The sequence below is a fragment of the Bos mutus genome, chromosome 11 (assembly GCF_027580195.1).
Source record: "Bos mutus isolate GX-2022 chromosome 11, NWIPB_WYAK_1.1, whole genome shotgun sequence".
NCBI lineage: Eukaryota > Metazoa > Chordata > Mammalia > Artiodactyla > Bovidae > Bos > Bos mutus.
In genome coordinates, this window is record NC_091627.1 from 9629851 (window position 1) to 9653545 (window position 23695).

At 51.6% G+C, this 23695-nt stretch overlaps 1 protein-coding gene across 2 annotated transcripts in view; it reads right to left on the reverse strand.

Moving 5' to 3' along the window:
- The window catches only part of MVB12B (multivesicular body subunit 12B), a 194415-nt gene that overhangs the window by 24552 nt on the left and 146168 nt on the right, over positions 1-23695 (reverse strand). For both annotated transcript variants that reach the window (XM_070378981.1, XM_070378980.1), the window contains exons 8-9: positions 3538-3593; positions 899-958 (exon numbers count right to left, since the gene is read on the reverse strand). In XM_070378981.1, the coding sequence (XP_070235082.1) occupies positions 899-958; positions 3538-3593 (116 nt within the window). The remainder of the gene's footprint in view (positions 1-898; positions 959-3537; positions 3594-23695) is intronic.

Sequence of the window (23695 nt, forward strand, 5' to 3'; positions counted from 1 at the left end):
GGGGTTTTACGATTTACTGAAAATCCAAGACAAAGGGGGACTTTTTTGTCTTGTTTTTGCTGTGACAGGTTTAGAAATTTGTTGTACTATATTGATTCAATTTTCCTTGATTTCAGCCATCTTTCAATAATGCAACCTGCTTCTGCTAGCCGGGTACACAAGAGAACACCCAGAGGAGCTGAGAATATTGAAATGGTTCTTCCATTTCCATCTCTGAGACGGATGTCCCTCTCTGAGGAGAGCCGGCTGCAAGCATGTGACCGCTTAACAGCCGTCTCCACACAGAAGACGACATGCACGCCGGCACTGTCTGATGGAAGTGGGGAGACCACCGGGAGAGCTGACCCCCAGTTTCGTTCTGTTATCGCCACTCTCTGTCCTCAGAGGTGTCACATGTGCTTCCAAATCCTGGGATCTCTTTTTATTAGGAAAACATCCAAACTCTTTCTAACCAGGCTGCCAAGTGGGGTTTGGCTTTATCAAGCACAATGGAATGTGTCCTGATCCTTCCTCTAAATCGTGAAACGGCTCGGACATTTCCTCAAACCCCTACTGGAGGCAAATAATACAGCTGAAGGATAGAGCCAACTCCGCGCCCTGGCCCCAGCCTCTGCCTTCTTTAAGCCGAGACTTTTTTTTTTTTAACAAAATGAAGCAGCGTTGACTGTTCCGTGTTATCATGTAAAACCTTCCGTCATTACTTTAAGTAATACACACATTAAAAAGAGAGCTTCTTTTTCTAAGAAGTAAACTTGAGTGAAAGCGTCTTTCTCAGAGGGCTGCCCCACCCCGAGGTCCCTTCTTGTGCCTGGAACACACCCTTAATGTGGAAGGGAGACGCCGGGCCGGCCAGCGAGGACCCGGGCCCCACCTGCCCCATCCTGGGGAGCTTGCTTACCTCTTTTTCAATTTCTGCCAGAGATTTGATGGTGATTCCCAGGAGATCAAAGGGCTGCATCTGAAAATACATCGAGTCATCCTCTTACGTGGCTGGAAAAATTGCTGCTTCACATTTGCTCTTCTTCACAACTGCGACACTTCAAACCCCACTGCGATCTGGTGTTTTCTCCACTCCTTTGCCACAGAAACCATCAGTGTGACTCCACAGTGCTGCAGGAGCAGACTCAGAAAACCTGGCTGCCGCCGGGCCCCTTCTGGTGGGGACTCCTGCTTAGGCACCCAGGTCGGGGGCGGTCACAGCGCTCCTGAAAGACCATCGCTGTCACCAGTCATTTCTGCCTCTCGTCTCTCTCTGACTGCACCCCCCATAACCCTCCCCGGAAAGGCCAGTATGCTCTTTCTGCAGCCAGGGGGATGCAGGTACCCACGGCTTCACTACACTGCCCTGACCACCCCCGCCTGTGTGTTGGAACAGGTCTGAGGAACTCTGGGGAGGCAGGCAGCCCATCTCTTGCCTGGGACTCCTTAACATCAGGGAAGGGGGTGGAGGGAATTCTAGGTCATTTAAAATGCCAGGTGAATGAACTAACCAACTGCCTATCAATGGTCATTTGAGAAATCAACAGTGGTGGAAAATAATAACACCATTTTAATGGGGTGTTTGTTTCTAAAACTTCATAGAGATGGGGACCTTTCTTCTTTGAAAACACTGGCTTTTCCACAGCCAGCACGAAAAATTAAACCACAGGGCAACGAGAGTCAGCTGGAGGCCCAGAGAAGCCTGGGCTGAAGCACCCGGTGAGGGGCAGAGGGAGCCCTGTCTCCAAGGTCCCTGGCCAGGGTCCCCTCTGGGATCCCCATGGTCTGTATTCCCAAGGCAGCTCCGTGGGGTTAGCAGCTGGGGGTGAACAGGTGAAACCCGAGAGTCGGATAAAACCCCCGGAGGCCTTCGTGGTTTTGAACTGCAGCCCAGAGGCAGGGGGCAAGAGCTGGAGTCTGAGCAGGGCCAGTGGGGGGATTCCCTGAAGGCCGGCTCTGAGCCCCAGGACCTGGATTCTGACGGGACTCAGTGCCTCCGCCTGCTTCTAGGTGGGATGTAGCAGGACAGGTTAATCCCTCCATCAACCTCCTCTCTGGTTACAAAGCATCAGTGGGCGGGCCCCTCCCGGCCAGGCCGGGCTGCCGGGAGATTAGAGAGAGAAGCAAGGGGAAGTGCTGGACTTGGCCTGTGGCCGCCTGCCTGAGCACTCGCTGAGTCGGCAGAGCCCGGACTTGGGACGGGGCCACCGAATTAGGCTCTCGGCTCCTGAAGCTGCGCTGCCTGCGACCACAAAACAGTTTGGCTTTCTCCTGCTGCCAGCCCGCGCGGCGTGAGCATGGGGCCGCCTGCCCGCGCGGCCCGGGATCCAGCGGTGGTCCAGCTGTTGTATCATTAGGCTCTAACTGCCCCACTAAACTTGCCCGCTTGGAGCCGCAGCGCAGGACAGAATGGCCTCTCCAACTGCGTGGGCGGGAGAGGTGCCAGCGTCTCCATGGCAACACAGCCAAGTGGAGTGAGTGGTCGGCTGAAGTTACACAGGCTCCTCGTGTCAACATCACGGGCGTGTATTTTTCTTTTTTTTTTTTTTCAAGATTAAGCTGCTTACCAGAAGGGTTCAGAGGAGGCCTATTATATTTCATGAAAATGGAAACTCTAGGGCAGGTCAGATCGCAAGCTGGGTGGTTTTAAACTGGATCCAAGAAAAACACTTTTGCTTGAAGGACTCCGAGCTGGTGCCCAAACCAGGGCTGTCATGTTTATTAACTACTCAAGAGCAAACTTCTGCAGCAAGGATTTGAAAAAAATCCAGAAACAAGTCTACTGAGCCCGCAGACCAGGCCTGCACCACTGAGGGGTGCAGGCACCGCCGGAGACAGGGCACAGGGGTGCCAGATGGGCCCTGCAAGGCCGTGCATGCCTCTCAAGGTGTGGGGTCTGGCCTTCAGGTCTGGCTAGTTCACTCATCCCTCTGTCACTAAAGACGGTTTGGGGGCCCAGCCTGGCCTCGGTTCCCTCTTGTGTACCGTGGGGTCTGGGTTGGCCTGCCGTGGGCGATGGACCCACAGCTGCCGGGCAGCTGCCTGCGTGAACAGGCCCAGCCCTGCCATTCAGACGCCTGTGACTCAGAGCAGAGAATGTGGTCATCACAGGATGTGGCAATGACAATGGGAAAGGGTTAGCAGCTTGCTTTCTGCTGAACGTTGTCAATGTTAAATAAAAAAGAGCAGAAATTAACAAGGTGAGCTTGGAAACCAGGAACATTTACAGCCAGCGAGGTTCAGAACAATTCACCATCACAGCTGAATCAAGAAGCCTCGGCTGTGGTTGCGTCTGAGTGTGTCTGTTCGTCTGTCTTGCTCCCTCCCCACCCTTATCCTTTCTTTTCTCTCACTTATCAAGAACCTTCTAGGCACAGCTACAGAGTCCTGCTCTTGAGCTTCCGGTGGTGGGGGGTGAGGCACAAAGGTAGCGATGGATGATTCTGGCAAGGGAGGGGTTTGGGGGCTGCCAAGATGGCCCTGCAGCGCTGTGAAGAGAAGGGCTTAGGCTAGGGGTGGAGGGAGCTGAGGGGGAGGGCAATCATGCAAGAAACTTACACTTTCTGGAACACAAGAAAACTTCTCTGAAATCATAAAAGGCACACCATCCATGGCTGCAAAAGAAAAGGGGGAAAAAAAAGTGAAAATAAATGGCATTGCAGATCCACTGACATTCAGTAACTTGAGCTATTGACAAGGACAGTACAGGGCGGTCAGGGGCTGGAGCCGGCTGACACGTGCACAGGTGAGTGGGGCCGAGGGCGACGTGTGCCCAGGTACCATCCGTGCTCCTAGGACACACACCTGGTGAGCGAGGCAGACACCCAGAGGGAAGTACAGACAGGAACTGTGAGAGCAAGGACAGTCCGGAGCCCACCCAGGGTCCCAGCTGTGAGTGGGGGGAGCTACTGAGGGGCTGGGAGCAGGACAGAGGCTCACAGGGTGGAAGGGACAAGGCTGGGGGCTCGGGGTGGAGGCGGGCAGTGAGTGTGTTCATGAGGTGCCCTCCTGGCCGAGTCCTGATCACAGCCAGGCTGTCAGGCTCACAGGAAAGGTCCAGGTTCGGGGGGAAAGAGTGGTTCTGGAGTCAAAAAGACTGGGTTGAACCCTGGCCACGACCTTGGGTGTGCTTGGGTTTAAAAGGAGGGCAGTGCGGCCTGTGTAGGAGTTGGTGTGAGCTGTCCATGTGAGCTCGGCAGGTGGGCCTATGCAGCCACCACTGCTGGCTCCTGGTCTTTTAGGGCTGGATGGAGGCTCAACTGTCTGCTCAGTGTTCAGAGGACACAGAAGCGGTGGGAATGGGCCCCCAAAAGGGAAAACAGGGAAGGCAGGGGTCAGGGGTTCAGGTTCTTTCCCGCCGCCCTGCATCCACAGTGTCCCCAGGTCATCATCGCCACCAAGTCACGACCTGGGGCTGCCCCTCTTCTCCTGGGATGAGGGATTCCTACGTCCATGTGGAAACCCTGGCACCCAGGGAAACAGGTCACCCTGGACAGAGCGTGACACAGGCGCTCCTAGTGTGAAGGCTGGGCAGCCACAGGCTTGGGAGATGGGCAGGGGCTTCTCCTGGGGTCCAGCATCCCCATCAGCCCCGAGCAGGGGCCAAACTGGCCTCGCTAGTCCCAGCCACAGGCACGGCATGGGGGGGCCTCACGGTTTTCTGGTGAGTTGTGGTTACGGAAAGATGTGGAGTGATGAGTTAGTTCCCTGGGAATGAAGGTCCCCACTTTCCCTGTCGTCTCGGGGTTGGAGGGCCTTGTCTGGGACACTGGTGGTGGACAATGGTTTTTCTTTTTTTTAGTCCTAAGAAATAGAGAGTCGCAGAAGCAGAAAGAAGAAAAGGAAGTAAGAAAAGAATTCTGGGACAAATCCTCTCTGATCAACAAGATGAGCCAAATGTCTCATTTTAAGCTACTTCCATCATTTCTGGGGAGGGAGAAAATGGACCTTCTCTGGGAAGTATGAAAAGGAACTAGCGTGGCCAGCTACCCTGGATCAGCCGGGGGTGGACCTCGCGCCAGCTCCCCGCAGCTGGCCCTACTACGGCATGGGACACCCCCTCCTTTCCTGGGAGGGCTGCGTGGGCCATGGGGCTCGGACAGAGACATCTGTGGTCAGAGACCTTGCATCACAGAGGCCCCGGGGACCTGCCCTCCCTGCCTGGAGACCCAGCTAAGCACTGGGGACAGTGTGACACCTCCCAGGAAGGAGCAGGGAGCCCACTGTCACCTTAAGCAGTATGTCATATACACAAATATACTAAGGAAATCTGAGCACCTACACGCATTCTACATGCATGGAGAAGGAAATGGCAACCCACTCCAGGATTCTTGCCTGGAGAATCCCATGGACGGAGGAGCCTGGTGGGCTACAGTCCATGGGGTCACAAAGAGCCGGACATGACTGAAGTGACACAGCCATGCATGCGCATTCACAGCTGGAAAATACAGCCCTTAACAGATGATCCCTGAAAGGCTGCGATGCCTTCTAGAATAGACAGGACAAGGCCCACTCAGAACCCAAGGGAAGGGCCAAGCTCCCTTCCCCGCAGTTGCCACTGTCCATCCACCGTGGCTGGAAGTCAAGGCTCACCTCACGTGGCACTCTGACCCTGGCTGCTTCCTGATGCAGGCCAGTGGGCGTGCAGCACTGGCAGCATTTCTGATCACTCACAGACAGGTGGTCAGGGGCCACATAGGTGGAAGCAGTGACTCTAGTCTCTGGCCCTCCTATGAGGGATACTTGCTATTTCTGACAGCAAACCTGCTTCTTCCACACCAGGGCCTTTCATGGTTTTGATAATACTACATGCTCGCCAAGTGTCTAGCTGGCCTTTGGCCAGCTCTTTTCCAACAGACCTACGGGCCAGGAGGTGACTATGTGCGCCAACAGCCCCAAGTCACACCCACCACTGTCCTCTGGATCCACACTTCCCTCCATAGTCAGTCCCCTCGTCATGAAGCCACCGCCCACATCCTGCCCACCCCATGTCAGATGCTGGGAACCACAGCCTACTTTACCTGTCCCTCAAACTCTCAAAGCCCCTGTGGTCACCTGCCCTGGCTGCATTCCTGGGCTGGGAACCCTGTCTGGTCATTCACTGGGCTTTCTGCCCATCATAGTGTCTGGAGGTTCTGGAAAGATATGATGAAGATTGCCCTTCTCACTGGTGACATCTGTTTCCATCAAAATGTCAATGTCTGTTCTGTGAACTTGTGTTCTGAAAATGTGGTACGCTGACCTGCAAGGGCCGGATTACTACAGGAAATGAGAGTCCTGGGGAGCACTGGGCAGGAGTGAGAGACACGAGGCTGGAGTCACAGCTGCACCCAAAGGGAAGGGACAGGAATTGCCAAGGAGGGGTGCTCCCTTCCCCCCCTTCACCCTATGTCCACCCCCGTCCCTCCACCATCCCTCTGGGGTCAGCTCAGCATGTCCTCTTGCAGGACGCTGTCCCTGAAGTCCTGCCTGCCCGCTGGGTGCCTGGCTAGGGCCGCGTCTCCTCTGCTGGCCATGGGCCTCTGACTGTCCACATCTGAGTCAGCTCTGTGTTCCTATCCCAGCACAGGGGGTGCCTGGGGAGCTCAGCATTCCCTGTAACGGGGCTCCAGGCTGGGATACCTCTGGGGAGAAGGGAGGATGCGTTCCCAAGACTGAGAAGCAAGAGGCAGTGTGAGGGTGGCCCTTAGCACAGTGGGGTGATGGCCTCCTGATGGGGTTGAGCAGCAGAGGGGCTGCTGTGGAGAACCACGCGGACCTAATCCCACCTTGAGGGGAGCCGTCTGGGGAGGGAGAGAGAGATGAGAATCTGGGGATGTTTCCACCTCATCTTAAGAGTTTAGGATGGGAAGATGGGCAGAGCCAGATACTCCTTGCATTCTTCTAGAGAACAGACTCTAACAGTCTTGGAGGAAAAGAGAGTGAATCCACGGGGTCCTGGGGGCAGAAGCTGCTGAATGGGCAGGCGCTGCCTCAAGAGGAACAGCCTCTGGGGTGACACGCTCGGACTCCCTGAAAAGGGGAGCCAGGTCCCCAGGAGCCGCTGAGAGTCTGCTGAACAGATGATCTGCCAACCAAGTTTCATTTATTTTAAAAAAAAAAAACCTAGCATAGCCAAGATTATGGTAGGCTGAAAGAAGGCAGATTTGAGCAAAGCATTTGACAAATTTCTCACGTTATCTGAACAGACAAGACAGATAAGTACGGTTGGACAATGTTAAGGGTAGGAGAATCCATAACTGGTTGGACTAGATGTTCAAGAAGCTGATTAATAGATTGACACTGACCTCAAGCAACCTCTCTGGAGGGTGCCCAGGGCGTTATCAATTACTTCAGTGAAGGCACGCAGAGTAGGCATATCCGATATGCGGCCGATGGGGACAGCCCACAGACTGGATAAGGGAGAGAAATCCAATAGAGATCTCAAGAAGTCAGGGTCATGGGCTAAATTTAATAGATGGAATTTGTTAAAGGTCAGTGTTAAGTCCTGGACCTTGGGTCCAAAATGCCAACTGCGTCAGACGGAATGAAAGAGATGTTCACGCTGGAATAACAGCAGAAGACACAGAAAAACACTTGTCTGTAGTGGAACAAGTCAACAATGTGACCTGGCTGTTTAGAAGTTGGGAGCTGCCATTGTACGCGACAGCACAGCCGTCCCCATGCCAGGGTGGGGGAATCACCACCTTGGTCTGTTCTGGGCTCAACGGAGGGGTTCCATGCTGGGATTGCACTCTCAAGACCACTGTCCTGGACAGCTTGGTGAGGGACCTGAGGCCAGCCCACAGGAGGGAAGGAGAGGAAGTCATCAGATCTGCTGCTGTAGGGGGAGGCCTGACCATACCCGGCACCCAAGAGCCCAGTGTCCCGCATGCGAGAAGAAGTGCAGCTAGATGGGTTCTGGTCCAGACAGAAGAGGGGCTTCCCTGGTGGCTCAGCAGTAAAGAACCTGCCCAGCAATGCAGGAGACGCAGGTTTGATTCCTGGGTCGGGAAGAGGCCCTGGAGAAGGAAATGGCAACCCACTCCAGTATTCTTGCCTGGGAAATCCCATGGGCAGAGGAACCTGGTGGGCTACAGTCTATGGGGTCGCACAGAGTCGGATACGACTGAGTGACTGAACAACCACCATCACCAGATAAGAGAAGCCTTGGAGGTGAACATGGTCAAGCGTCTGCACGTGTTCTGAGAGCTGTCACAAGAAGAGGGGCTGGCATCAGGGCACGATTTCCGGGGGAGACCTTGTCCTCCTCTGGAGAAGCCGGAAGGAAGGGCACAGCACTGGCTGAGAAAGTTCCAGACACACGGCCACTTGTCAGGGGGTTAGAGAGGGATCTTGTGTATCGGTAGAAAAGCTGATCTGTGGGACTGCTACATCCCCTTCTAATTCCAGGACATCCATCTCTATTCTCCCTATCTGGGCAGCTTTTCCACATTTTAAGATATCTAGAGGCTTGTGAGACATAATTCTTAAAATCAATGGTGCTCATTTTTTACATGTTCCAAAAGATCTCATAAATCATCGTCCGTGCTCCTCGTGGGGGAGCATGTGTCTTCCTCACCGTGCTCTGGTGCTCTGTCCTCATCCCACTCCTCCCCCAGCCTTCAACCACTGCCGAGTCCCAGTGAGAGTGACACGCGGTGGAGGGGCTGAGGGGGAGCCGTGAGCAGGGGCAGCCCCCACAGAGCCACCGCTCAGGGGGTACATGTTCGTTCCCCCCCTCACCAGGCCTCCCAGGCAGCCTGGGCTTGCACAAGGCTCTCACATGAACACAGCCTGACCGATCCATGGGCACAACCCAGAGGCAGGACACAGAGGTCTGTCCTTTCCTCACTGGCACTGAAGGTGGAGCTTCCGGGGCCCAGAGCAATCCATTGTCCCAGTCCCGTGACCCCCTGAAACCTTGGATGTAGCAGAACTTCTCCCCTGCCCAACTCTAGGCCAGAGAGAGTGTGAAGGAAAGGAAACCGCATTTACTGACCACACCCAAGAGAGCCAACGTGCACCAAATAACGTCCTCCACGATAGTCATGGGCAAGTTAACGTTTAAGGAACCCAAGGCTGAGGCGTTAGGGAGTTTGATGGGGCCAGGATTTGAGCCCAGGTGCCCAGCTGGCAGTGGCAATGCCATGGCTGTGGCAGGGAGGATGTGCAGCAGATGTGTGGCCATCTCACCCCTCTGGGCCTTGGCCGCCCTGCCTGTAAAGCGGGGACCACAGGGCATCTGCCCCAGGAGGGGCTTCTGTGCAGGCCCACAGCCCTGCGCCAGGCAGGCCACCTTTCAGGACTAGGACGAGTGCTCTCTTCGTCTTCTTCCTTCCCCCCTCCCCCTTTTTCTCTTTTTCAATTTTACTTTTGGTGGCAGTTTTAACAAAACCCTGATCCTCGGCACCCAGCGGCACACAGCAGATGAAAGCAAGGATGTGCCGTGGGCTCCGTAGCGCAATTAGCATTCTCCTAAACAAACGAGCTTCAACAGAGCTGTAATTAAGCAGGCCTGTAATTAAGTATATGCCCTTTATCATAACGATCATGCTTAAAAATGGCATGATGCATGGAACTCTGTTATTAATGCTGTAATCCCAAACTGAAGTGCGACTACATAGAAATCAGCGTGTCAGGCCTGTCACCGGAGTGTTTGTAAAATACATTACAGAAAAAAAACCAGGAAACAATGAGCTCATTCAACTGTTCTTTTTACAATCAGGCACTACAAGTCAAGAGGATTGTGAATGCTTACAGAATCTGCAAGGTTTAAACAAATAAAGCTCTAATCTGCTACTATATTAATACCACTCCCTCTTCTAAAGAAGGAAAGGAGGTGGGGGGGGCAGTTATTTATTTATTTTTTTCCCAACTGACCGTGCTACCTGCCTTTGCTTTCCTTGGGGGAAGAAGTCTGATTTGCATGTCATTTCTGTTTGGACATAAATTGGATTCGTTTGCACAGACACCTCTGCCATGAATCTGCGGGAACTCTGCCTGGCAACAAGAGAGGGCCATAGCTCCTGCGTATGGGAACTATAATTTTACTTGCCAAGGCAATCCCTCGGTGCCTTCCCTTCATTCTCGCCTCCACACACACATACCTTTGGACTTCTGCAGGCTCAACACAAACCCACTGCTGACCAGCTCCCAAAGGCACCGGGCCCAGGACCAGCTGATGCCTTCCTCAAAGAGGAAATACTCCAACTGACACATGAATTACTTCCAGCACACTCGATCCAGAGATTCATAAAGTCATAGGTTAAAATGTGACCCTCATGCTGGGAAAGACTGAAGGCAGGAGGAGAAGCGGGCGACAGGGGACGAGATGGTTGGATGCCATCACCAACTCTATGGACATGAATTTGAGCAAACTCCAGGAGATGGTAAATGACAGGGAAGCCTGTCGTGCTGCAGTCCAGGGGGTCGCAGAGTCGGACACGACTTAAGAGACTGAACAACAATGGCGAAAATGTAAAATTTTTAAAAAGACTCCACCACAAGCATCTCAACTGTCATCTGCTTACAGCTGCCAAGTGGTGTTAAGTGAGCTCAGTTGTGCTTCCTCAGAAGTCCTCGCAGAGATGAGGGTGAACAACGTGACTTATTGGCAGGCAGTCATTTTCACAATAAAATTACATGCAGTTGGAATGGTGGGAGGCCTTTAATTCTGTGTACCTGCTTGGGGCTCAGAGCTGTAAATAATCAGCAACCCGGCCCTTTCTTTCCCCCTTTCCTAGGGCATTTCAAAAGTCCTTTACAGTCTGTGATGGGAAAAATGCCAACAACTCAAGATCTCAGGGCCATTTCTCAAAACTCATTTGCAAACCAAAACGGCCAAGCCCGGTCTGCTTTCTCTGATTTCACTTTGGGGAAATTCCTTGGAAGATATTTGTGGACGCCCCAGAGCTGTCTGCTAGGTGACATTCCAATTGAGTTTACACAAGGCCAACAGCTTCCTTCTGGATCCCCATAGTAATCAGTTTAGCCACGTTACTTGTAAGCCAAAAGCACTGCTTTATCGGCCACAACCAGAGCCTCCCAAGTCCCATGCATGACGCGGCTCCGTGGGAGGAAGGAGGCAACTGTCCTCGTGGAGGGGGACAGGCACGCCTGGTCCGCAGTACACTGCTGGGAAGAGGCTGGGGGCCTGTGGCAGGCACCCCCTTGCCTACACCTCTGACTCAGGACAAGCATGTCATCTCTCTGAGCCTGCTTCTTGACTGCAGAAGGAAGGAAGTCATACCTGGACGGCTGCAAAGTTTAAATGAGGTTAAAAATGTAAAGCCCCAGGTACAAACTAAGTCCTCAGTAACTATCAACAGCCCTGCACTAGATGGAAAAGCCGTCTAAGATAGACCTTTCTTTCTCTCTGCTTTTACATAAAAACACAACTGCATCCACATTCAATTACGTAATCTGAGGCCAAAGGCTTTTGGGGGTGCAGAGGCAAAGCCTGCCCGGGACGGCCTCCCTGGGTGCCCCGACCTCGGCTCTCCTGGTGTCTGCCGTCCCTACAGTCACAGGTCAAGCTCACCTGTGAGAGCAAGGCCCATGCTGGTCCAGATGCTAAACGTCCCCTGGAAAAGAGCCCCCAAAGCCAAGAGAACAAAACTGCCCCTGGGTGTCAGGAGGCTAATTTTACCAGGTTAGGCAGAAAGCAACAGTTAGAACTGGACATGGAACAACAGACTAGTTCCAAATAGGAAAAGGAGTACGTCAAGGCTATATATTGTCACCCTGCTTATTTAACTTATATGCAGAGTACATCATGAGAAATGCTGGGCTGGAGAAAGCACAAACTAGAATCAAGATTGCTGGGAGAAATATCAATAACGTCAGATATGCAGATGACATCACCCTTATGGCAGAAAGTGAAGAGGAACTAAAAAGCCTCTTGATGAAAGTGAGAGAGGAGAGTGAAAAAGTTGGCTTAAAGCTCAACATTCAGAAAACGAAGATCATGGCATCTGGTCCCACCACTGCATGGGAAATAGATGGGGAAACAGTGGAAACAGTGGTTGACTTTATTTTGGGGGGCTCCAAAATCACTGCAGATGGTGACTGCAGCCATGAAATTAAAAGACACTTACTCCTTGGAAGGAAAGTTATGACCAACCTAGACAGCATATTGAAAAGCAGAGACATTACTTTGCCAACAAAGGTCCATCTAGTCAAGGCTATGGTTTTTCCAATGGTCATGTATGGATGTGAGAGTTGAACTGTGAAGAAAGCTGAGCGCCGAAGAATTGATGCTTCTGAACCGTGGTGTTGGAGAAGACTCTTGAGAGTCCCTTGGACTGCAAGGAGATCCAACCAGTCCATCCTAAAGGAGATCAGTCCTGGATGTTCATTGGAAGGACTGATGCTAAAGCTGAAACTCCAATACTTTGGCCACCTCATGTGAAGAGTTGACTCACTGGAAAAGACCCTGATGCTGGGAGGGGTTGGGGGCAGGAGGAGAAGGGGACGACAGAGGATGAGATGGCTGAATGGTATCACCGACTCGATGGACATGAGTTTGAGCAAACTCCGGGAGTTGGTGATGGACAGGGAGGCCTGGCGTGCTGTGATTCATGGGGTTGCAAAGAGTCGGACACGACTGAGCGACTGAACTGAACTGAGGCAGAAATACGGCACTTTTCAAATAAAGATGCCTTCACGCCACAAATGAATGGTCTCTGAGGTTCTATTTTGTGTGGGTAATTAGGAAGTCCCCCCATATCTCTGCCCCTACCTTCCAAATGCACAGCACCTGACGATAACTGTCACTTCAGTCCTATAGCCTGCTTCACTTTTCTGCATCCCCACATCCTAGGAGGAGTCTGGGGGCCCTCCAGCCCTCCTGCCCCACCATTCCAAGAAGCACCCCAGAGGGCCCCAGGGGCTGTGCAGGAGGACCCTCGAGGGTCTCTGCTGGGCGGTGGGAGCCCATGTAGCTGGGCCATGGGTGGCTGCCAAGCCCACCACGCCCTCGAAATACATGAAGGAGAACACCCTCACTTGGCTGCAGAAAGTGAAAAGTGAAGTTGCTCAGTCGTGTCCGACTCTTTGCGACCCCATGGACAGTAGCCTACCAGGCTCCTCCATCCATGGGATTTTCCAGGCAAGAATACTGGAGTGGGTTGCCATTTCCTTCTCCAGGAGATCTTCCGGACCCAGGGATTGAACCCGGATCTCCTGCACTGGAGGCAGACGCTTTACCGTCTGAGCCACCAGGGAAGTATAAAACTCTGTAAGTACTTCAAGGCTTGGGGCAGGGACCAACTGCATTTCCCTCAAAGTAAAGATAAAATCCAGTTAAGCGACACCTGCCCCCGTGGCTTGTTGAGGAGCTCCCGGGCGGGTCACTATCACCATGTGTTCACACCTGCTTCCCCAGCGTACACACACAAAATCTCCTCCATGAGCTCGAGAGCAACACAAGGGCCTCTGTGAGTGCAGAACAAGAGGCAGAACCGAGGGGCCAGCCCAGGGGTACTGCCACCAGGGGCAAGCATGTTGCTCAGGGAGGTGGGCGAGGTCTAAACCGAGCCGGTCAACCCACAGCCACTGTCCTGTGACTGAGGCCAAGCCTTGACGGGGACGGGACAGACCTGGCAGGGTCGGACCCAGCGCAGGAGATGAACTTTGTTCTCCAGGGCTCTTCCCACTGTCTCAAAACCAACTCATACATATTTTTAAGTTTTCTTTTTCTCAACCTCTCAATAAATGAATGTTTTCTAAAGAAACAATTCCAGTAGTCCAGTTACGTGAAAGTGCCCCTTGACTGCAGAGCCCTGTCCTCTGGGGCAGCCGGGGTAGTGGTCTGCATACGGCCCCTGCAGTCCCTCCATTTCCTGTGTTTGCCTATTAGCTTGCAAGTCAAGAAGAAATGTAGCATTTTTTTGGGTATAGGCTTCCCTGGTGGCTCAGACAGTAAAGAATCTGCCTGCTAATGCAGGAGACCCAGGTTTAATTCCTGGTTCAGGAAGATCCCCTGGAGAAGGGAATGGCTACCTACACCAGTGTTCTTGCCTGGAGAATTCCATGGACAGAGGAGCCTAGCAAGCTACAGTCCAGGCAAAGACTTCATGACTGAAGCGACTAACACTTTCACTTTTTCCTTTTTCATTGGTGTTTTTAACAAAAATAGCATTACAGCATAACTGACTGTTCTGCAGTTTGTTTTTTCCACCTGTCAGAGAACTTGTGTTGGGGTGGCTACAGATCTATCCCAGTCTTTGTTACAGCTGCACCGAAAAAAGGGTGGAGACAATGGAGGGCCAGCTCACAAGGAGCCTTGACTGCCATCTACAGTGGCCTGAATGTCCCCGTGAGGCCCCTGGGAAAGCACTGAAGGGTTCTGAGCTGGAAAGGACCTATCATGTTTATATTTTAGGGATGTCTCCCATGCTGCGATGAGAGTAAGGCTGGAGGTGGGGCAACCTGGAGGAGGTTCTGACAGCAAATCACGGGATGCTGGGGGCCTGGGCTAGGACTGTGACAGTGAGAACAGAGGGGAGGGGACAGGGGGAGGGATATTTAGATGGCACAATCAAGAGATGCGGTGATGGGCTATGGAGGAGCAAGGGCAGAGGAGTCAAGGGTGCTTCTGAGGTGTTCTGAGGTTCAAACAGTTGGGAGAAAGGGTGCTGGGCATGGATGTGGGGACGGGGACGGGAAGTGCAGGGCGAGCTGGAGGGTCCCATTTTGGATGTGTGAAGTCTGAAGGGCTTGTGAGACATCCAAGCGAAGACACTGGCCAACATGGTGCGGAAACAAGCACCAGGAGTGCAAGGCTGGTTGGTGAGGACTGCCCGGATACAAGTACAGGAAGGAGACCTAAGGGAGTGTTTGGCTGTTACCTGCATTGTGATAACTGAGGACAGGTGGGCCCAGGATGGAACACTGAAGGATGCTGACTGTTAATGTGCAGGCTGCGGCAGAGAAGTTGGCAAAATGACGGGAAGAAGACGAGAATGTACTCTGAAAGTAGATGTGTCAGCAGGAACCTGGTTTTAATAAGCAGATACGTGTCTATGGGTATACTTTGGCTTTGCAGATAGGTTCGTTTGTGCCACATTCTAGATTCCACTTATAAGTGAAGTCATATGGTATTTATCTTTCTCTGTCTGACTTACTTTACTTAGTATGATAATCTCTAGTTGCATCCATGTTGCTGCAAATGGCAACATTCCATTCTTTTTTATGGCTGACTGGTATTCCATTGTGGGTTTCCCAGGTGGCACAGTGGTAAAGAATCTGCCTGCCAATGCAAGAGATGCAAGAGACATGGGTTCGATCCCTGGGTTGGGAAGGTATCCTGGAGGAGGAAATGGCAACCTGCTCCAGTAGTCTTGCCTGGAAAATTCCATGGACAGGGGAGCCTGGCGAGCTACAGTCCTTGCCATCACAAAGAGCTGGACACGACTGAGTGACTGAACACAGTATTCCACCGTACACAGAACAGACTTGTGGTTGCCGAGCGGGAGAGGGAGGGGAAGAGGGATGCACTGGGAGTTCCGGGTTACTAGATGCAGACTACCGCGCTTAGAACGGATAAACAACAAGGTCCTGCCGTACAGCACGGGAACTATATCCAATCTCCTTGTATAAACCATAGTGGGAAACAGTATAAAAAAAAAAAAAAAGAATGGATACATGTGTATAACTGAGTCAGTCCTGAATATTCACTGGAAGGACTGATGCTGAGGCTGAAGCTCCAGTACTTTCACCACCTGATGTGAAGAACTGACTCACTGGAAAAGACCCTGATGCTAAGAAAGATTGAAGGCAGGAGGAGAAGGGGACGACACAGGATGAGATGGTTGGATGGCATCACTGACTTGATGGACATGATTTTGAGTAAGCTCCAGGAGTTGGTGATGAACAGAGAAGCCTGGCATGCGGCAGTCCATAGGGTTGCAAAGAGTTGGATACGACTGAGCAACTGAACTGAGTCACTCTGCTGTACAGCAGAAATTAGCACACCACTGTAAATCAACTATACTTCAAAAGAAGAAAATCAGCTACAGAGGTGAACACATGTAGATATGTATATGTATATACATACACACATTTACATGTATGTGTATGTGCCCCAACACACACACATGTAATACACTTCTATCTCCTGGGGCCAGAGAAGCAGTGGCGCCTTGAAAGTGATGAGAATGCCCAGTGCCCCGATTTGGGATTCCAGGATTCTTCTCTAAAAGAAATGGGGCTCTTTGGAGAAGTGGCCGATTGAGTGCTGGGCAGGGAAGGAACACGCAACATCTTGTTGTACCAGAAAGTAAAGACTTTCTCAAAGAATGAGGGGAAAGCAGCAGAAGGTCGGGCCTCCCTTCACAGTGATGAGCTTCAAAATAAATAATGGTAAGAACGAATACAAATCCATTAGTCCACATCAATATACACAAACTGGGGATAAGAGAAAACTCTTCTTTATTATAAAATGCCAACTAAGAAATACTGAAGGAAGGATGGAGCAACAAAATCAACAGATGCTAAAACTAGGAGGTGAAAATCTGATTTGGAATGAGCTGTTTACATAGTCTGAAGTATTTCCCACAACGTATGCGTTAATTACAAAAGGAAAACAGAAACTTCACGGTGAAGAAACCTGGCAAACAGCACTTCAACCAGCAAAACTTCACCACGGCCGAGTCACACCCACATCACAGACCTCCTGATACGATACACCAAGAATAAATAACAGTGAAGAGAACTGGCCGTGGAGCCAGGGGGCCCACATGGGGCCAGTCTGGTCTCAGCATCCTCATCTGAGTGAGTGAGCGGCTTGGGCTACATCAAGCCACCTGGCTGGTGCTCACCTGGCAACTTTCAAAAATTGCTGCTGCTGCTGCTGTTTCTCCCTGGGAGGTTCTGCTTTACTTGGTCTGAGGAGGGGGACTGAGGCATCAGTCAGTCTTCAAAGCTCCCAGGTGGCTGCAGTGTGCAGCTAGGTCTGCACAGCCTTGGGCCACGAGATGATGTCAAAAATCTGCCCCAGCCTTGACCTTCTTCAGTCTCACAAACGGTAAGAATCGCCCTAAGTATTAAATACGCATTGGTGATTGGAGACCTGGATTTAAGCTTCAGAAGAAACAATGGACGAAATCCACCCAGGCTGGCCCACTGTAGGTAACAGCTGATTTCTCTACCCTTCCTCTAGATTCTATGCAAAAAGCCTCAAAAGCAACAATCACGAAGGGTTATAGTAAGTTCTGGACCAGAGGCCTCCCCTCTCCTGGGGTTAAAGGGCAGAGAGAAGGTATCCAGGTTGTCCAGCACTGACCCATGCTCAGGGGAGCATTGCCCTGGGGTACCTGTCCAGGAGACAGCATCAGGGACACTTACACATGCATCCATAGTTGGATGGTATCACCGATTGAATGGACATGAATTTGGGCAAACTTTGGGAGGTGGTAAGGAACAGGGAGGCCTCGGGTGCTGCAGTCCCTGGGGTGGCAAAGAGTCGGACACAACTTGGTGACTGAACAAGAATTAAGCCTCTGCACGGCCCCATGAGTGTCACCACCCCGGCTCTGCAAAGGGCTCCGGAGCCCAGAAGGGAGGGGCTAGGTCAGGGCCACAAAACTGGTGCAGAAATGGGGACACCTCCCTGCGTGGCATGAAGCAGTCAGAGAAGGATGGGAGCAGAAAGCCGCAGTCAGGAAGGGTGAGCACCAGGATGGAAGGTACGCCGAGTGGAGGCTGTGAAGCGGCCAGCACAGGGCGGGCAGTGGTGATGGGTGGGGGGGTCCCCACAGGGTCTTCTGAGCACTTGCCCCAGGGATATAACACTTGTGGCCAAGACACATCCACCCCAGGGATCTTTGGAGCTGGCTTCAGTGCAGGACTCCTTGTGTAATTCCTTTTTGTGAACTCTTCAATTGTTTCCTCAAGTTTAAAGGTTGATATCCAAAGGTCTTAGCCCGGGCCCTGGCAAGCTGACCCCAACCTAGCTTTGCAGTCTCCCCCACCGGCTCCGTACACCTTGAGATCTAATTACTGTAACCTGTTTGCCACTTCTGACCAAGCCAGGCCTTCTGTTTACCATGCACCCGGCTCCTTGCTCTGTGCTCTGCCTGGAGAGCCCATTCCTGCCTGTGAACCCCTAAACCGGCTGAAAGTTACCCCTCTGGGTCACCTCCTGAGCTGTCACTTGTTGGAGTCAATGGCCTTGCTCCCAGTACTACTCTGCTCCTGTAACCCACCCCAGTGCCTTTCCCCAGATCAGGAGCTCCCTGCTAGCCCGGGGCCTGCAAGGACGTGGCAACCCTGGAAAACGAGGGAAGGCCGGCGTTCCCGAAGGAAGCTGTGTTTCCAGATGAGAATTCTCTAGTAGGACTCTATGAAAAGGGACATTCTAATTCCTTTTCTTCTGATTCCAGGATCAATGAGTAAGCTGTTAATTAACTGTTTATTTGCCCAAGTACTTTAATGATAAGACAACTGGCTAGAGCATCACACAGCTAGAAAGGTATACGTTATAAATTTTAAGATTTGGAAAGAGACTGCCCACAGGTTAAAGGAAAATGGAACAAAATGTGATTCTCTGGCTCCACAGCACACAGATGTCCTGATCTTGAGTAGTGGGATCGCGTTCACCAGGGCCTGGGCACCCCTGAGTGCAGGGGAGAACTCAGGATGAGCACCCTGGAGCCATGGCCTGAGCCACGAAGGGGCAGCCACCCCCGAAGGCCCCAAGTTTCATCCTCCCCAAGCTGCCGGGTGATTCCAAAAGCCCAGGCACAGTGGCAGACAGAAATGGACCAAATGACGTGGGAAGTCTGGCAGCAATCGAAATCCAACCTGTTTAAGTAAGACCGCACTGCCGTGTGCCTTTGAACCAGGTCATAACTTTATAATAAAACTTAATTTGAAGAGAGGAAAAAAATCAAACCATTTCTCTGTCTTGCATTTTTCTCAAACACTGGAATTCCCAGTTAAAAACCGAAGGCCTGGCCTTCCTCCCCCTCACGTAGCCAGACCTGCAGCTTCTGGCTGAGGTGGGCAGGCTGCTGGTGCCCACGGAGAGTGTGCAATGACAGGAGATGACAAAATTGCACTCCGTAGCAGGCACGGGGCACAGGCGTGCCCATCGACCTGCCCAGAGGCACCTTTCCAACCAGCGGGATGTTCAAGGGGCTCTTCCCTGGAAACAACTTCTCATGAGAACCATATATCACATGCCCCAAACTCAGCTCCGGCAGACAAGCTCCCAGGACCACGGTGATGTCAGAAAAAGGAGCAGCCAGAGACAAAACTGATGCCTAGGCTGACACCCGCTTTCATCTGGAATACTGGGGAGTGTCTCTGAAGTACAATGCCACCAAGTGCTCAGATTTCAGATTTAATATTAACCTTTAAAGGGCATGTCACAGAAATGTACTCTCTGAATACAGGTTGTGAGCTCACTTTGTAAGTCGATCACGGAAGCTGGGTGTGAGGCTGCCACCCGTCTCCGACTGCATCTGTCAGGGGCGTCTCCCTCTACCTGACAGTAATTCTAACCGAACCCAGCAGTCCCACAGACGAACAATTCACCACGGTTTGAGCTCAACCTTAAGGTTTAATAATAGAGCCCTGCTCATACTGCGCTCATTTCTAGAGCTGATGAACTTTCAGAGGCAACACGAGTTGAAATAATGAGTGCAGAGATGACAAAGAATTCTAATCCAAGGTTCTTTGAACTATCCGGTATAATAAGCACTTGTTCCTTTCTACAATGGGCACATAGAAAGAGAAATCTAAATAATAATTGCTGTAATTATCTTGAAAAACATGCAGAGATTAATGGTGATTATGAAAATCTGTATAATTGTTCCCTGAAATCATCACTGATGAAGTGGTATCTTGAAACGGCCGCAGAGGAGAACTTTTTTAACACCGAATGAACTCCATGTGGCCATGGCAACGTGACACTTTTGGCTTTCTCCCTGTTAAAACGTTACCCTGTGTTTATGAAATTGTTTTTCATCGTTTCCAAATACCCTGGCCTGAGTTTTAACTCTTCAGACCGGCGCCCTGAAAAGGTTCCAAGACTCCCTTAATGGGATGCATGGTGTCATTGTGGTTCAAAGCCCCAAGTTCAACTTGTTATTTATTCAAATAATTAATTACTCTTGTATCCATCGAGCAGTTTGTCATGACACATTAATGACTTGATAGACTTCTATGAACTGGTGAACACAGAACAGCAGAGCGTTTTTATCGTCATTTAATTTTAAAACGATCCTGTGTGAAATTATCTAGTCGTGAGTGATGGAAGCATAAAGAACAGAGTCAGCAAAGCCCCTTTTGGATCATTGCTTTATTAATGGTAACGTCAGGGAAATGAAAAATGCTAACATTGTCATATTCTGCTGCCGGGGCGGGGGGAGATGAATGGCTGGGGGAGTGGGCGAGGGCGCCGAGCGCTCCCTGCCAAGTGCACAAGTCCCTCCAGGCACCAGGTGGGGCAGGCCTTGCACACCCACACCCACCGACTCCGCGAAACCACCTCCACGCCAGTGCTCCCTTCTGAGTTTATGGCTCTCGACGTCTGTTGTACTTTGAGTGTGTGGTCTTTTGTTTTTAAACTTGAATTTTCTGCTACTGATATAAGGAACCCTCACAAAAGCATTTCGCTTTATTGCTTTGAACATTAAATGTTATTAATCCAATAGAAAAATGTTAAAGATATTGCTGTCACCTTTAAATGTGAAATGATATCAGGCGCTAAAGAAATGCTAGGTTAGGAGAAAAGATGCTCCCTTAGTTTCTTTTGAGCCTTGAGATAACCGTGCTGGCCTGATGAGAAGATAATATTTCTACGGGGCTCACAGCACAATATCTGCTTAAAAGACATTTCCTGTTCAGCTATGCTTTTTTTTTTTTTTAATGTATAGTGAAAACTGTTTCTCAGTTGTTTTAATTACAAACTTGGGAATCTATGCAAACTACTCCCCAGCAGTGTGATTCACAGATAGGAGACAGCAATCCCTGAAGAGCTGCGGTGCTGCCTGTGGGTGGGAATCGCTCGCTACATGTGGCTGAGCCCACGAGGGGACCACGGTGGAGGCCACAGGCACTGTCCTGCCCTCCTTCGAGAGAGAAGCAAGCAAGGGTGGATCTGGTTCCCTCTTGCCTAGACAGAGCTTCCTGTTTCATTTTCCCAATCCTGAGGAAAGGCTCTACCACTCCCCATCTCTCACCCCCACCTGGGGGTCGCCTAGAGCCACAGGACCCTGCTCTTTCTCTCATACTTTTAAATTCCACTGTCCTCACGCACCTTGAGTCCAAAGTCCTTTAAATCCAAAGAGGGTGGTGGTGGCGGTTCAATCTCAATTGAACTGCCCTGTGCCAGGCCCTGGTCTGGGTGCTTTCCGTGTGTCGACTGATTTCTCATGACAACCCCATGGGGTTGTGTTATTATTATTAAATCACAGGAAGTGTAGCAGCAGTGGACTGCCCAGGCGGAACAGCTGAAAACACGGCTGGTGGGAGCTGAAACGGGAGTGAGGACTCCGAGGATAAAGTCAAAGGACACACAGGAAAGGTCCAAGCCAGCAGGCTGCTGGCCTGTCTGTGGAAAGGCCTACTTTTTCAGGTGAAGACACGTGGCTCAGGGTCTCGTGATTTTCACAGCAAGGTGGCCACAGAGCCAGAGCACAGGTCCACGTTGCCTAAGACCCCAGGGCACCTCCTCCCACATCCTGCCTTGTTTTGCAGTAAGCGCTGGTCCCCCGTGGCGAGCAGGGCTTCTTTTTGCCCTGTCAGGGCAGTTTCGGAGCGGACTCACACAAGCAAACATGGCTTGATGGAACTCGCCCAGCTTTAGAGGCTGCGAGGGGTACCACAGATTTATGTGGGGGAGTGCCAGGGGGTCCTCGGGGACACAGGCTGGCAACCTCCAGAGCAGCTGAGTGAGCTCCAAGAGATCGCAGACGCCCCAGGCAGGAAACACAAGTGGCTTTCATAGGAGCCCTGATGGAGAGTCCAGGCAGATGACCCCGACCGCCAGGACACTGCTGCTCACCCAGGGCACCAGCTCACGCTCTTGGCCACGCACGCCCTCTCTCTAAAGAGCAAACGACATCCCGCGAGAAGACAAGGGGCACCCTCATGGGCAACGTACTGGTCCAGACTGGTGGGGGGTGGGGGAGGCACGGGGGGAGGGCTTTAAAGACTGTGTCTTCAGAGCTGGCCCCAGACTCTCCCACAGCAGGTTCTCAGACTTCCAGGTATGTCAGAATGGCCTGGGGTGCTCATTAAAACTGCAGCTTCCTAGCCCCAAACCTCCAGAGACCGGCTCAGGAACCTAGAGACAATGGCAACAGGAGCGACTCCTCTCTGGGCTAGGATCCAGAGAGTGCTTCGCTGAGGGTTTCATGGGTGTAGCTCCGTGAAGCTTTTCTGCACGAGCAAGGCTCTCCGTTATCCGTGTGGACTAACGGTGTCAGGGGGCGGGGGTGGGGTGGTCAGCACTGGCCACAGCGGTCACTTGGAGAAAGCTGTCACAACCCTGTGAGGCAGATGGGATCACTCTGTCCTATGTCTGCGAGAAGCAAGAGAGCCCTGCTTCCAGTCGAAAGGGGAAGGCAGCACCGTCACCCACATTTAGCTCAGAAGACCGGCCTCTTGACACTCCTGTAAAATCTGGTGTCAAGTAACAGCAGTGCCAAAGCATAATCAGAGACTCTGTTCACTAGTGGATTATTCAGTATGTTGTTGTTCAGTAGTTCAGTTGTGTCCCACTCTTTGCCACCCCATGGACTGCCGCACGCCAGGCTTCTCTGTCTTTCACCATCTCCTAGAGTCTGCTCAAACTCATGTCCATTGAGTCAGTGATTGTATGTAACCATCTCATTCTCTGCCACCCTGTTCTTCTTTTGCCTTCAGTCTTTCCCAGCATCAGGGTCTTTTCCAGTGAGTCAGCTGTTTGCATGGAGCTTCAGCATCGGTCCTTCCAATGAATATTCAGGGTTGATTTCCTTTTGGATGGCTCATAGCTTCACTGGGTTACCCAGGTCCCTTTGCCACAACAAGGCTGTGATCCATAAGGGAGATTATTTGTTATGCTGTAATATAACTCTGGGAGTCTCTTTGGTTCAGACCCTCTGTGGACTGAGCCTCTAAAACTCACAAGCGAGAAGGAACTCAGGACAGTCCTTGGTTTCTCTGTCTCTGTATCTCTCTGTACTCAGATTTCTGAGTACTCAGGGTTTCTACGGCTTTTACCTTCAATATCAGGAAAAAGAGATTGACGTCACTTGTGGCTGTCTTTCTGGATTCCAGACTGAAGGCTTTTCTCTGTCTACCTTACTCAAAGTGAACTCGGCACACTCTGAAGTCAAGGAACTCAGCTCTCACTTGCTCACTTGAGACTCAAGCTTCCTCCTTAAACCCCTCTGGGCTTCTCTTGAGTGAGGACTTCCAGAAGCTTGAAAATCTGTCCTGGAGTTTTTAAAGGAATCTTTTTTGTCAGGACAAAGTGTGAAAGCCCATACTTCAGTAGGAACAAAGGGCTCAAAAAGATACACCTAAGTGATGTCTCCACTGGGAGGACTTCAGGGCTGTGGAGGTAATAACGGAGGAGGAAAAACTGCAGGCCAGAAGCAGATAATCTTCAGGAAATGCAGGTCAGGGCTTCCCCGGCGACTAAGTGGTAAAGGAATCCGCCTGCCAGTGCGGGAGGCATGGCTTCCATCGCTGGTCCAGGAAGACCCCCACGCTGCGGAGCAACTAAGCCCGTGAGCCA